At 48.5% G+C, this 15,892-nt stretch overlaps 1 protein-coding gene across 2 annotated transcripts in view; it reads left to right on the plus strand.

The window, feature by feature from the left end:
- The window catches only part of PDE4B (phosphodiesterase 4B), a 179,069-nt gene that overhangs the window by 106,535 nt on the left and 56,642 nt on the right, over nt 1–15,892 (plus strand). For both annotated transcript variants that reach the window (XM_065655575.1, XM_065655576.1), the window contains one exon: nt 14,137–14,331. In XM_065655575.1, coding sequence (XP_065511647.1) covers nt 14,137–14,331 — 195 coding nt within the window. The remainder of the gene's footprint in view (nt 1–14,136; nt 14,332–15,892) is intronic.

Below are 15,892 nucleotides of genomic sequence, written 5' to 3' on the forward strand. Positions count from 1 at the left end.
AGAAGATGCCCCACAGGTCCAGGGAGCACTGTGCTTGACCATCCCACATCACCAAGTCGCTCTTGCACATGCGTGTCCACCTCCTGTAGGGCCACCTGGCTGCAGAGCTCCTATGTCCAGCCAAGAGGAGAAAGGCAGCGTTAGGAACTTCTTCACTGCACGTTGTCTGCTCCTGGAGATACAGACCTCTTGAGCTCAGTGTGCTTCTTGATGCTGTTGCAACGAGAATCCTGACTCCTGCTTTGAGTCCTGGTGTCGGGCCAAGTTGTCAGGTCCCTCACGACCGCCTTGGTGGGGCCATGAAGCTCCCGGTGTTGTAGGACACCGTAACTCTGGGGTGAGCGAGGCCGCCTGGTCACAGTTCATTTCATGGGCTTGCGGTTATAGACACTTCTGAGAACAGAGAAGGTGGCGGCGGGGGAGATGCCGTGTCTGCGTCTGGCCGTGTCGAGTACCTGGAAGGGCTTTCTTGGAAATCTGGGGAATAAATATCAGCCGGAGGAACAGGCATCTGTGAGCGAAGTTTAGAAGTGGGTATATACCAAATGTCCTTGTTTCCCTCAGATCACAAAAGGCTGCTTGCATTTTTTTTCATTTAAGATAGTAAATTGTTTGGAGTGGAGTCTTGAAGAACAAGCCGACCCCCTTTTGCTTTACTGCAATAAAATTATACAGTGTTTTAAAAACTACTTTATTAAGCTCTACACTTAGTGCCGCTTTCCCAGACCAGTTTTAGCTCCAGCAAAGCAAGCCCAGCTAATGACTGATGCAATATTATAGATTTATTTCAGATTAAATGTGCTAAGAAGCATATTCTGACAAAAAAATCCATTCTTAGGAGGAAACGTGGAAAATTACTAAAGCTCTAGCAAAAGTCTTGCTTTCAATCAGGCCTGATGTGTTAGTACAATGGTATATGGAAATATAAATAGTGTGCTGGGAATGTACGTTAGCAATGGTGCTTAGTGCATGGTTGGGAGGTGTTGGAGTGATGTACACGCCGAGGAGGAACATTTATAGAATAAGGGACAGAGCTTCTTATTATCCACCAGCCCCCTCACACAACGCTTTGCTTTCCTTGTCAGCATTCCCATAAATAAACTCTGCAATTAATTCCTGTTCTTCAGAAGGGGGTAATTCCGCATCCCCGGGGCTGTGGCGCTGGGTCCGAGCGACCCCCGGTGCGCTGAGCCGAGGGAGCCGGCGCAGCCGAGACCCAGACTCTCCGTCTCTTCGCTTCTCGGAGTTTTCAGTCGTGAACTTAGTAGTCACACATTTTTATGCAATTCGATATCTTTTACGTGGTTGCATTTTCTCTTCTGTTATTAAAAAAGAAAAGGAAAAGCTCTCCTGGGCTTGAATGAGGATTTTTATAATAGGTTGCAATGGCTCCATCAAAGCCATTGTGCTCTAGCTTGTGAATATCTATTTAATCAGTGTTTTTTAAAAAAGACTTTATTTGTGCTAAGTGATTTTTCTTTCTTAGACTGTGGCAAGAATTTCCTACTCTTGTGAAGCCGGAGTGCAGCCAGTCCAGCTCCTCTAGGCTTGAATGCTGCTGTTGAACGTCTTTGTGCTGGAAAGAGGTTCAAGCACTAAAGACGCTCTTCAGACTATTACAGAGCTGCTGCGAGATCTAGGGAGGAGCGTTGCTAGGATGTTACTTCTGTGAAGAAGTACTGGGGTTTATTAACTAATCGATTAAATTCAACTCAATAAGCAGCTCAGTTATGCTCACTCACATTTTCTCCAGCACAGATTTGCTTGAGAAGCCACATCCTTCCATGGGTCACCACGATCATTGAGAAGTTAGTTCAACTTTTGATGTACTCTAGGTGCACCTGCTTTAGCAGGTGGGTTGGACTGGGTGATCTCCAGAGGTCCCTTCCAATCCCAGCCATCCTGTGATGTCTTGAAGGCACCCAGAAGGCTTCAGCTCCTGCTCCCAGAGACAACTTTGTGCCACCGGCAAGAGTTGTCCTCACCGCGCAGGTAAGAGCTCAGCGGTGCCACCAAGGCACCGGCCAGCGTGCAGAAGGGTCATGTCAGGGGTGAGATCCACCAACGTGCCTATGGTTATTTTCTCAGGCTGTCTCAGCGGTCGGTGGCTTTTTGCTTCCACCTCACCCAGGGAAATGAAAAGGGATGGGTGTTAATTCTGGCTCTGCTTGCCTAGACTAGTGGAGCCTGCGAGTATAAATTTAGGCAGAATTTGGTTTCCGTGAGTGGCTGGTTAACAGTGTGAACAAAAAGGGTCGCGTTGTTGGATTAAGTCACGGAGAATGTTTCTTGCAATAGTAAAGTAAAAAGCCGTGATGAATAAGATGCGTTCCTGCCAGAGATAAATCCTGGCACTTAAGCAGGGTGACTTCTGTGTGGCGTCTCAGCCCGGCACATGCCATTTCCCTCTCCGCTCTGTTGTCCATGCTGAACGTTCTCCCTTGCCCAATTAAAGCAGCGCCTTGGCAGAACGCGAAAAATCACAAACCATTTAGGGCTGACTCCACTAAGCACAAAAGGGCTTGACATTAGAGTTTTGTTCCCCGGTTGCATCTCGTGCCACCCAGCTATCTCATCTGCTCTTCACATGACTTGCTATCCAGCCCTCGGTATCTGCGTGGCATTTGATGTCCTCCTCGGTCAGATGTTCTCTGGGTGACGCCAGGTTATTAATACCGCGTGTCGTATTTTCTTCTGGCTGGGCGGTATGAAGGGAATACCCGTTGTTTGTCTCCCACCCTGGGTCTGTAATCTTGATCTTTTCCAGACGCTCTCAGTCCCGCTCGCCCCGGGACTGATTGGTTTCTTGGCCATCGTCCAGTCCCAAGTGCATCAACACATTTGCAGAAAAGGTTTCCCAACCTGAAAGCACAGAGCTTGAAATAAGGAAGGGGCCAGATTTCTGATGGAGTTCAGCAAAAGCAGAGGGAGGAAGGGGGAAGGTTTCAGAGACTGCATCTCGGATAGGGCTGGAGAGGACAGATGCCTGAGCTGGGGTGGGAAGGTGTAGGCCGGTGCTAAACCTCCTTCCAGTCTCCTGCTGGGATTTAATCTGAGCTTGAACAGGCTAATTTTAATCCATCTTTCCAATTTAAATGATATGGCTAGCAGCGATCTAGCACATGCAGCTTTTCCGTGAGCAGATGAAGGATGAACACCCCCGTTCGGTGCTGAGCCGCAGGAAGAACATTCTCGTCCACATTTGTAGAATTATTGATTGGAAAACAGGTATCGAACACGTATCGCGAGGCTCAGCCCTGGCAGGAGGTGTCGGTGTGCGCCGGGGTGTTTGCTCAGCATCCCGGCATCACGGGAATGAGGTTTTCACACGTTTGCTCCATTTGTTTTTAAATGGGCCCATTTGATGACCTCTGCCCCGCCTGTTCTTCGTTACCTCAGCACAAACCTTTGTCAATTCAACAGAACACTCAGGATGTCTAAATTCTGTTAGCTCAAGAACACAGCTTTTGTGCTGATGACGTGAGTCTTAAGCTGCGATCAGATATAATGATTTTGTGCCATGCCTACACATTTATGCTTGTTCACACTGAAGACTTAACCTTTTGCATTATTAAATGGTAATCAATTGTAGCAAGTACTCTGCTAATATTTCTTCTTGATCTCCAGGTGTTTGTGGCTGTTTTGCTGCGTCGTTTGCTAGTACTGGACTTGATGACTTATAGCAGCATTTAATATATTCATAGTTTGCGGCTGCGGTGTATTTTGCTCAGTGTTCCCACATCTCTCTTTCTTGTGAACAGCACAGTTTTATGATATGTAGCAAGTGACTCCAAAATAGTGATTCCAGCAAGTGATTTTCCACATGAAACAGAGCTTCTAAGGGACCACTAATTAAGGAAGATCAAAATGAGCCCTGAAGCAGGTTTTGGGAAGATTTGCAGGTCTAGAGAAAATAACAGTGTTATTAAACAATATTTTGGGTGGCAACAGTGCACTGTCGGCTTTTACATCAGAGAAATGGTTCCTTCCCAAGAGGTTTATAGAAAGGCAGCGCAGAGGGGTCGATGGAGATGCCGTGTGTCTAACGCCGTGGCGTGAGGAGGCTGGTAGGACCTTTTCCAAAGGGCTTTGTGGTGGGATGACGAGCTGGGGAAGGACTTGAGCAAGGAGATAACTTGGCAATAAGAAGACGCAGAGTGTTACAAGCACAAACTTGCTGCGGGGGAGTCACAAGGCGGTTGTGAAACTGCCTGTAAAGGATGTGGCAAGCTGGGAATTTCAGGCCGGCGATGGGAGCTGGGGACGGAGCGGAGGTTCCTGCACGGTCCGGGTGGGAGCAGGAGGGCTGGGATGAGAACTGCCCCTGTCTGGGCAGCAAAGGCACCCGCAGAGGTGGGACACGGCACGCTGGGGTTTAGAAGACTTCTTTGGATGAAGAAGCAAGCTGTAAGGGTGCTAGAAAGGTTAAAGGGGAAAAAAAAAATATAACGGCTATCATATGTAGTGGCAATAATGTTTGCATCCTTCCTGGAAGTGTTTTGCGATCAATAGCTGGCTGGTCTGCAAGGACCGGCAGCCTGAGCTCCACCACACCTGGAAAATCTGGGGCCTTGTTTTGACTGTGAGCTCGGCAGTTGGCACAAACTACATGAAATCTGCTGCAAAATCTCTGTCCTACCTGGCTTTTAGGGCCCACAGTCACTCCTCTAGAAGGTTTTGCTCTTGCTGCCCACCATTTCTGTCTTCTCTCCGTGTTGTAGAAGGTTTTCCTTCTGCTACGTCCGTTTTACTGTCCAGAATTATTAAAGCTCATCTCAGACCCTGTGATTTAATAGCAGAAACTAGAAATCTGTAGTTTAAATTCATCCTCTTTTCCCCCGTTTTGTTCTCAAACAGCCTGAGGAGGAAGGGAGGGAGCATAGGCAGGCACAGTGTCACCGCTCGGGTGTCCCTTCCAGCTCGCTGTCGTCAGTAAAAATGCAATGTATGGAAATTCTCTGTTGTGCATGCCAGCAGATGGAATGCTTTGTATTTACTGCCTGTGCCTGCTCACGTGCCGAGGTGTGGGGCTTACCTAGAGCTACGGTAGCGGCGGCGGTGGCAGAGGCTCTGCCGAGGGGGCTCGTTTGGGATGGTGCAACCTGCTCTTGACACCAGCCCCTTCCTTGGGTCTCGCTTGCGTCTCCCCGTGCCGCCTGCCCACTCCGCTTGGGCTCTGTGCAGGAGAGAAGGGCTTTGTGGGGTGGCTTTCTGACTTCTCCGTGCGCTGTTGGGGACGTGGGAAGGGGACAAGGAGACCCCAAACCTGCCAAGTGTCTCCCTGTGAAACCCCCCAGATGAAGGTGCTTCTAGAGAGCGGGTGGATGTTCAGGGGGACACAGCTCATCCCTGGTGACTCACAGACACCGATGGGGAAAGGTCGGCACCGCAGGAATCGGCTCCCAACGAGTGAGCCAGGACAGGGGGTCCCTCCCGTGTCCCTCGGGGTAAAGCCCAAGTGCCGGCTGGGGGATGAGGCTCCGTCTCACCGCGTTGGAGTCAGTTCTGCTATTAATCCCAGCAGGAATAACATCAAGTTGGTGTTTACCCCCATCACTCCTACAGAAAAGCTGTTCAGTGATCTGTCTGCTCTTGAGGCCAGAGATTTTCCTCCGATTTCCAGCCTCAATTAATTCCTGTCGTTTTATACCCACTCGTTCTTGTGCCAGCGTTGTCCTTTAGCTTGAAGATCTCATCTCCTCTCCCAGCCTTTCCCGTGGTACACATAGGGAAGCAGGAGAAGCATCATCCCTCAGTGGGAGTTTGAGGAGGATGAATGACCTGAGCCCCTCCAGCCTCGCCGTCAAGACCCTTATGTGTTAATGGCAATAAAACAAATGAGCAGCGAGAAGAACGGTGATTGCGGCTGGGATTGACCAGAGCGGGTGAGGAGCTGCAGTTTAAATCCAAACCCACAAGCCTTTTCCCTGCCTTGGCTGAGCTGTGGCGATGATGGAAATACCGCGGCTGGCAGTGAAGTAGTTACAGCAAATATTTAATTGTGGTTGTATGAACCACGAGGTGTTGGTACCGTTCGTTATTGCAGGACCCTGGGATGTGCCAAACCAAACAGGCAGAGTAAACACGCAGCTTTCTGCCAAAGGGCCAGATTTTTCCATCCTTAATGTTTTGTCCTTAAATACCAGTTGGCAGATGCTCGTGATTTGGATGAGGCTACTTTTGCACTAAGCTTCTGCTGGGCCTGAAATGATCAATAAGAGCTATAAAAACTATTGCCCTTGAAATTGCATCAGGATCCTTTGCCATTTGCTATGTACAGTGTCTTTTCCTGTTGATTTAAAAGATGAAGAGTACAGACATTTGAAAGATGTGAAGCAAGTATAATTCTGCTGAAATGTACCCAACCAGAATAATTATTTTGGGGAGGGCCGAGTCTCCAAAGGATTTAATAATCCCAATACCATCTTAGGATGTTTTACTGTCCTTTTGCTGGCAGGGAGCACAGATACCAATTATGGAGATCAATCCAAAAAGCAGGTCAAATAATTATTTTATGAATCGAGTGAAAAGACTTGGTGCATTTCTAAGTGCAGCAGCTTTCCACACGTGCCCCGTGGGACTTCGGGTGTCGTAGATGGGCTGAGGGCAGTTTAAAACATTAGTGCAGGAAATCTGTGATCTGCTTTGTAAGGTCAGGACAAAATAAACCACAGCTCTGGCCAGCAGCCTCCTGGTGCTCCGGTTCTGTACAGATACGGGAACACTTTCCTATGTACTGGAAGGAGAGCTTGTTTGCTGGATGGCTTGTGTTTGCCATTAACGCACTGTACGCTTTGGGGGAAGTGTTAAGAGCGGTTTACGCTTAAAAGGTATACGAGATATGCTAGAATGCATTGATAAAAGATGCAGTATATAGTGTAATTCCCCTTTTATTACCAGTAGTGCCCTGGTGGGGATAATGTGAGGTTGGACCCTGCATACACACTTGCTGGGTGGAATTGCCCACCCCAAGCTGGCGCTGGGGAGGGAGCAGGGCTCACACAATGGAATCATTCCAGTTGCAAGAGACACTCAAGGTCGTTGAGTCCAACCATAATCCATCAGCAGAGATGCTGTGGGGTGTCCTGGAGCCCGCAGAAAGCACTGGGCTGGGCTGCAGCCCCGCATGGGGGTCCCCATGCCCTGAGACACCACAAGCAGCCTCCTCCCCAGGAGCCAACATCCGCGTCTCGCGTATTGGGAAAGAGTCTGTAAAATGTTACAGTGCTGAGCTGCAGCTGTAAAAGCTGAACTGACACTGCACAGAGCATAACAGCTGGGCCAGGCTGGGATAAATACCGTCCCGTCACTTGAGTGTAAACAGAACAGCACCGCTTCGCCGAGCGGGTGATGCCAGAATCCACGGGGTGTCTGCTGAGGAGCACTGCGCTGGCCCGCCCATCCAGCACCTTTCCTGCGGGGAAGAGATGGTCATTGTCCCTCCAATGAAAAATGGTAACTGTCCCTCCAATTAAAGATGGTCATTGTCCCTCAGTGAGAGGCAGCCGGGTCCTGCAGCGCAGCACAAGCGTGTGGAGCAAACCTGGTGCTGCTGAGCTGTGAGGGGCTGGAGGGTGCTGGGCAGAAACCCCCGCAGGGTGGGAAGAGCTGTGTCAATGCTGCACAGGGCGTAGTACATCATTAGTACATCGTTAGTAACTCGGCTTGGGCCACAGTGATAGGGAAGATGAGCAGCTACTCTGTTAGTTGCAAGCTAGAATATTTTCAGAAGGAAAAAGACAAAAAGCCCTTAGGAAGTGGCCTTGCTGCCGGTGCTGAGAGTGGTCACGCTAACTCCTGTCTGCGTTTACAAGCTCTGGAAATGAAAACAGGGAGGGCGTCTGCTGTGTTTGACTGTGCCTCGCATTTTCCAGACATTAATGGCAGTGAACCAGAGTAAGATGATAAAATAGCCCAGGATGTGCATTTGGAAAAATAACAACTAGTTTATAGAATTCAGGAGTTGTTCTCTGGGGGGACTTGAACAACCACATGATGTTAGCTTGTTACAGGATAATGTCAAGCTACTTATCTGTAGTAAACATGAAAAGGATTAGGTTTCTTGGAACACTCCGTGCTAGAAGAAAATCCAAACTCATTTTTACCTTCTTCCTGTACTTTTCTGACCATCTCGTGGTGACCGTTGGGGCAAGTGCAAGGCTGCAGAGGGCTCGACCTGGCGTGATGTGCCGTCCTTAGGTGTGCGTGCAGTTCCACATCTCGGTGGCCTTCACCAGCACCAGTGAGTTGGTGGCAATGGGGAGAACTGACAGCTCAAGGACCTGACGTACAAGATGCTGAGAGTTTCAGGCAGCGGTTGCCGCAGATGCTGGACAAGCAGGTAGCACAATGGCATCTTTGTAGGGAACAGGGCTTTAAAAAACTAAACCAGCGCTTTGTGACAACCCTGAAAACCCGACCGTGCTCGTGGTGAGCTGGTGGCTAAACCGATATTTGCTGCTGTGCAAACCGTGAGCCTTGCCAGGGTACTGCCAGTGGGTTATGCTGGGGAGATGCAGGGGCTCTGGCTGCATATATTCATTTCTATCTTTGTGCTACGCTGAAGAGGGACCTGGGCTGCAAAGGGAGCACCACCAGGTTTGCCTCGGGCTCCAGGTGTTGGAATCAGGGCTGTGGTTCAGGATCATTCCTGGCCCCGTCCCGTGCGATGGCAGCGGGGCCGCGGGCATTATTCTTCCTCCCTTGGACCCGCTGAACAAGACTGCTGCTAGGAAGGGTGAACTTCTATATTCAGAGATAACAAAGTCAAACAAACATTTATTTATTTGCTGCGTGATACACACGGAGGCTTAATAACACGTTTAGCAGCAGGTGACGGTTTACATTACAAACACTTAAGCAAGTGCTGCTGGGTTTTCCCTGCCAGGCAGCTGTGACACACGGTGCTGCTTGGGGACTGCAGGGACCTTGGTGGCCACATCTCAGGAGGCGACGGGTGTTCGGGCTCTGGAGATAAAAAAGAGTGAGGAGCCAAGCCCGGCAGGGGGGTTTGAACACTTCTGGGTGGCCCCTGAGCGCTACAAGGTGTTCCCCTCGGTGGGAGAAGGTCGGGAGGGGAAAAAAAGCACAAATACCTGTGGTGCCGGGAGCGCTCAGCCTCGGGGAGCCTTGTGCCGCGGCATCTGCAGTGGATGCCGGCGTGTCCGATCCTGTTTCATTAGGTGCTGATGGTTTCAAGCACAGGGTTTTCCACCTAAAAGATTGTTTAGGAAAAAAAAAAACCAACCAGCAAGCTGTTCTGATAATGGGAAACAGGTGCACAAAATTAGATAGCAGTGAGAAGCAGTCGTGCCTGTGCAGATCCAAAGACGTAAGAAACAGCATTTTTCATTGCTAATGGTGTTAAAATTGCAGCTGAATGTCTTGGTGAGAAACAGGGCTCTAATGATTGCGAGAGGATCTTTATAATGAGCAGAGTCTGCCCCAACTTCTTGAAATACTGTATTTTGGAAACATATTTGATACCGAAGCTGAGGGGCGATGCCCTGGGGAATGAGCCTGGGAAGGCAGAGCAGATGGTGAAGCCTCTCGGAGAGTCAGCGCTGTCACCTCGGGAAGAGTGTAAATTCGTACCATAAACAAAAAATACACAAGCCGGCCTGGTTTGATAGACCTAAATGTGTCTGTCTTTGTGTTTTGTATTACAGATCTGGAAACAAACCATGGGGCTGCATAGCTCTCATCATAACCATTTGACTCGCAGTGACTATTCAAATGACTCTGAATTACATAAAAAATAATGGCGCAACCTTATTTTTCAGTTTTTATGCCAGACCTTACCACGTTCCAAGGCTGGTGGCAGGCGACGCTAATCCAGGGACACCGCGTTCCTGATGCTGTCTCTTCCTTATCGCTACTCCACCAAAAAGTTGTGTGCCAAGGGCCCCTTGCAGAGGTGGAGCAAAGAGCTGGGAAGCTGAATTGGTGGATAAGTTGGAGGCAGCATCTTCGGTCAGGACACCCGGGCAGTGTCTGTGTTTCCATGCGAGGGTGGTGTGGTGCTGTGGGAAGGAGCAGGGCTGCTTTAGGACTGGTTTGGGACTGGTTTAGGACTGGTTTGGGGCTGATTTGATGGGAACAGGTCCTCACACACTGCAGGGAGCTGGTCCCATCGCCAGGTGGGAGTGAAGGTGGCTGGAGGGCGATGGGGATCCTGCCTGCGCTGGCTCGCTTGGACTTCCCCCTGTGATAAAGCACTGTGGTAGCTTTTAATGTAGAGAAATTGTAGCCATGACTGTAAAAATCTACAGAATTTGGACAGGTGGGGTTTGCTTTTATTAATTTTCTTTGTTTTGCGGAACGACACCTCGTTGTGTTTTGCAGTTGAGCGTGATTTCTCCTGCTTTGCCATTGCGTGTTTCCTCCGTTCCTTACCGTGTTAGTCACATCTTCCCTCAAGCCCAAAGAAAACGTCCCCATGGCTGCGCGTTGGAGCGAGCCACAGCTAACTCCTGCCACCTGCTGTCCCCTTCTTTGCTCGTCACTTTATTAAAATCCTGGGGTTTTTTCCCTGATTTTTTACTGCTGGAGGTGCTGCCACTGCTTGGGCGCTCCTGTGCCCGTGTCGTTTCACAAATGGGCCGTCTTGACTGCAAGAGCTGTTGCCTGAAGATAAACTGCAAAGTAAATTTTAACTTTTTTTTTTCTCTAGGCTGTTGTGGGGGTGCTTCGTGCTGTGCCATCTTTATTTTTAACTAGACAAATACAGCTTTATTTTCCAATATGGGGTTCTGCAAGCTTTGGAGAGGACCCCTACAATCTGTGGAGTATTCTGAACATGATGCCACACCGATGATTAAGTTTTTCCAGCAGAACTCATCAGTTAACTTCCAGTGAAAAAAAATAGTGGAAAATTCAGCTCTCAGACTGTAGCTTTACAATCTAGTTGCGATTCTTAGCAATTTCAGCAATTGTTTGTTGGGAGGGGTTTTTTGCATCAGAGTGTAATTCCAGATGGGCTGTTGTACAAACCAAGAACAACCGGTGAACTGAGTGTGCAGCAGAGATTGAAAATCACAAGGTTAAGCCCTTGTTCTTTATGTCTCAGGCCACGTTCTCTTAATGTTGGGTCATTTGGATGAAATAGTTTCCCATATTCGAATTCTTGTAACTGAAAACCACCACAGCAGAGACTTACACCCGGATTTTGGCCATGCTGGTGAACACCTTGCCCACCCAGCCGTACTACTGGGCGTCCCTATTCACGAGCACAATTTTGGTAGGAATAACTACAAACTCCTGGTTAACCTTCAGTTTTTGGGGAGGAATTTTGTGTTGGCCGAACGCTGGATCAGGCCCGAGGAAGGGGAGCTGGATGAGGGGGCTGGCATGGCTGAGAGCTAAACTTGTGGAAAGAAATACAAATGCTTTTCCAGCTGGATTAACCGCGCGATCCGTGCTGCAGTGTCCCGAATGTCTCTGGCTCATCCCAGCGTGAGCCGCGAGTGCTGTAGGAATTGGGAAAACTCGCTGGGTTCAGGCAAACTGCTCCCTCCGCCAAGGGTTAACCCGCACCTTTCCCCGTCCTCCAAAGGGATTGAAAGTGTCCAGGATTAGGTGGGAATTCCTGCAGGAGTGACTCAGAAAGGCCAAGGCTGGCAGAGAACTTTTATTTCACGTTGAAAGAGGGAAAGGGTGTGTTAACTTCTCTTCCCAAACCCATTGCTGGTGCCCACCAAGCAGCCAGAAGCAGCTCTGCTCAGCTAAATGCTCAGATTTAGCTCATTGCTGTATTTCCACTCGTGTCGGTAAACTAAACATTCTCGACTGAAGGTTTTGCAATACAGTATTTTTAGTAATCAGAGTTAATTTTCTGAATAGGCATGGATTAATTATCAGCTGGCAGTTGTTTGTAGCCAGAGACGAGTTCCTTTGGTTGATTACTCTGTGGCTATAAATAAAGTGTACTCAAGCTGTCATTGGTAAAAGAGCAGGTAATAAAGAGTAAAGGAAAAGAATATTTATTGAGCCGTTACGAGTTTCAAGATGTACTTAAGCAGTTGGGCAAGTAAATGCTGCAGTGAGGCATGGTAGACATAGGAATCCTCTTCAGTGCGTGCTGTGTTATACTGGTGCCCTGCCTTAGGCTTTCACTGGTGCTTATGCATTTTTTCATTGCATTAATTAAATGCATGTTCTCATGCATTTTTTAATCCTTGAGGAACAGGACATAGGACCAAATTGCTCGAGACCTCTTACCCTCAATCTGCAGCCATGAGGAACAGAATAAACTGCCAGGAGACTTTGTCTTTTATTGTTCCACCCCAGTAAGTAGTTTCTGGAGACATCAAAAATATCTGTTTGAGCACCCAAGCACATACACAACTGTAAATAAATATTTACGTTACAAATATAACTGTTCAAGCCAAGTATGCAACCTCTCACACGCAATGTATTATCGCTGATGTTTGATAAATTGTTCTGTAGTTCACCAGTCGTTCTTTATATGAAGTAGCTGGCGTTTGAAGTTAAAAGCTCCAGGAAGCAGCTCGGATCAGGGCGACCCATGTTTCAGTGTCACCGCTGCTCCCAGGGCAGCTCCTGCGTCCCCTCCTGCGCAGCCGGACACAGTTTGGTGTCACACCACAGTTCGGTGGATTTTAATCAGATTTGCTGATGCGGAGGTGGAAGGCGTTAATGCTCTGAGGTGTCGGGTTGCTGTCTGAACGGGGAGAGGCTGCCTTGGTTCTGAGCCTGCTTGGATTTTCGTTCTCTGCGGCCTCGTGACTGAATAGTGCAGATCAAGTTCAGCGATGGCACCTTCACATTTGTGGTTTTCTCTGAGACTTTCTCTACCTGTGATTCCCTTCCTTAGCGTTTGGTGTTTGTTTTCCTTGTCTCATTTATCCCTCGGTTGACCTGTATTGAATCTCTGTGTGTATAGATGGACTCACAGTAGAGACTAAGCCAAGATACATTTGCAACTGGACACAGACTTCTTTTTTTTTTCATGATTATGTGCGTTACCTACTTTCAGATCTGCCAGAGGTTTTGCTGGGTTGTTTTTGGTTTTGTTTTTTGCCTGGACACTTTATCTGCCTCCTCCTGCAGCAGTGAAAAGCTCACTGCTGTGGCCGTGGTCCGGGTGCTGCCCAGCTGGGTGCTGCGGTTTGGGGTGGTCACCAGGCACAATAAATTGGGAGAATATCGGGAATGGGGAGAAGCACGTGCCCTGGTAGGAGGAAGAGCTCAGCTCCTGCTGTGAGATGAAGCCTCAGGCTTCCAAAGGCAAGGAAATTCATACTGAACGCACCCGTGTTTCACTTGGCTCAGCTGGAACATGGTCACACATGTGGTATTTCTATCAGTTCCAAATGTGCAAGGAAAGGAGGCCAACCTGCTTATTTTCAAGGTTTACGAGGGGTGTCACTTGCTAAAGTGTCCAGGGTGACTTCAGCCACAAGTCGCGGCAGCCAAGTTATGAAACCGTAAGAAAGTGGGTGTATGATGGAAACAGTGACAGAAAGTTTGGGACTTTTTAAAAAAAAAAAAAAGAATTAAAGGAGTCCTCCATTTTGCAGGCCAACTGTTTGACATTCACTGAATGAGTATCTTGAATGGCTGAGATGTGAACTATGGCTGACAAGAGATCTTGGGCATCCAGCTTGTAGAACTGCAAAGTCCTCACCGGTCTGGCAGGATTTCAAAAGTTTGGATGGGGACAGGGCTTGGCTGGAGGACGGTGCCATGTCAGAGTTTCTTTAGTCCCGGTTACACCTGGAAGGCTTGGAGTGAGGTTTGGCAAATCGAACTTGTACAAACACGGCGGCCACGGGGATGGTGTGGGGAGAGCTGCGGAGCTTGGGGACGGCATTTGGCTGCTGTGTGTTCGTGCTGAGAGCGACAGGAACTGTGCCGAGCTCAGAGAAATGCAGGCTGAAGGGAGACAGAGCAGATGTAGTCAGGAAAGAAGCCTCAGGGGTAAATGTTTTCTTGTAACGTAGAGTCTTGCTTGCATAAAATAGAAATAAGCTGGCGAGAAGCTCCGGTAAATGTAGCCCTGCGTCTCCTGCACTGAGCAAATGACACGGTGTGGGCAACGCAGAGGTGACACACGCACTGAAAAAACATCTTTTGGCAGATGTGTGTGACACTCAGCGTGTGTTTTGTTCGCAGCTTCGATGTGGAGAATGGCCCGTCGCCGGGGCGCAGCCCGCTGGACCCGCAGGCCGGCTCCTCGGCGGGGCTCGTGCTGCACACCACGTTCCCGGGCCACAGCCAGCGCAGGGAGTCCTTCCTCTACAGATCCGACAGCGACTACGACTTGTCGCCGAAGACCATGTCCAGGAACTCTTCTCTCCCCAGTGAACAGTAAGCGTCAGCTCCTGTCTTATTTTACGGTAACTAAGAGCTTCACGTGCCCCCCAGAGCTCTGTGAAGAGGTGCTTGTGGGTGGTGCCCGCATTTCGTAGCCTGACTGCCCAAAACAGTTGCTTTTATGGTCTGCCAAGGCATGACTTCCCTCTCCCTGTCCCATCCTTGAAATGCTCCCTTTTTCTCCATAATTTAGCAGAGGAGCTTTCACATCTGTACCCTGAAATAACAGAGGGTTTTTTGCATTTTGCCTTTCTTGCTACTGGTTTTTGACATGGCGATTTGTGTTTGGGATGTGAAGCGCTTGCAGCTACTCGCAGGGTAAAGCTACTCACAGGGTAAAGCTGGGACTGTGCTCAAGGCAGAGGTGCCCGTGTCCCCACTGGGGCTGCTGGCAGGAAAGCCCTGTCACTCCAGCCTTGCTTGGTGATTTTTTGCGCTCTCTTTTCTCCGTTAGACTCTCACTGTGTATTCTCAGGGCCTGGTTAACATCACCTCTGCTTTTTCTTAAGTAGCTAACGCTCCATTAGCCTGGACAATAGAAATATGACTGTACTTATATGTGCAGTATTACTCTTCTCCATCCTGTTTTCTGTCATGGGCTGTTTGCTAGAACTGAGCAGAAAATTCAGCAGAAAGCCGAGGCAGATGGTGGAGCTTGAGAGGATCAATACAACACAGAGTGTGGAGCTTAAATGAGTGTCCTGGATTTGCAGCCCTTTATTTTAAGAGGCACAGTTTAAAGTTTTAAAGCGACCATTAAGCTATAAAAAAAGTGCTCATTAAAAAAAAGTTTAACTGTCATGAAAGCCCTACAAGTTTTGTAATGAAATAGAAATCTAAATATTAGTGAGATCCATGAGGAGAATTCTCCCAGAGGAGAACATACCTCCCTGTTAAGTTAACATTTAGTAAATATTTACCAAAGTAACCACTCCAGATTTTGAAAATACCCTGTTTTGTGTAAACGGGGGATTTTAACAATTGCCCTGTGTGTGCTGGGGTGGGGGGACCTGTGCCCACCACCCTCATTTCTCCAGCTTCACAGCTGCCTCCAGTTAGAGGTGGTTATTTACTGCAGGTACCAAGGCCCCTTTGGCCCTTGGGGGGGCCGGCCTCATCCCATACAAGTTTTATATGTGGTATCACCAAAAAAACCCAACTCATATTGATGGTGGTGATCACAGAATGACGATTTTTCTCAGAACTTTTGCTCAAACCTTCCATGATGAAAACAGCCAGACAAAACCCAGAGTCTGAATAACATTAAAGACTGCGAGAGAGATCAACAAAAGCCAGGAAATTCAAAGGTGACCTTTCCCCGGGCCGTTATGGTTTTATTTTTTTCCACCGCGGCGCAACCATGCTGCCTTAACTTTTGAATTTCCTGGCTTTTATTGCCTGGTGTTACCGATTTGAACAGTTGCTCCAGCCGGCTTGTTTTTGGATATACACTGTGAGACTTTTCCATGAAGAGCTTGATTTTATGTAGCGTTAAATAAACGCTTCATGGGTTAATGGTTTTCGTTTGGGTTTTCTTTTGTTTGGTTGGTTTTGG

Source organism: Caloenas nicobarica, chromosome Z, assembly GCF_036013445.1.
Source record: "Caloenas nicobarica isolate bCalNic1 chromosome Z, bCalNic1.hap1, whole genome shotgun sequence".
NCBI lineage: Eukaryota > Metazoa > Chordata > Aves > Columbiformes > Columbidae > Caloenas > Caloenas nicobarica.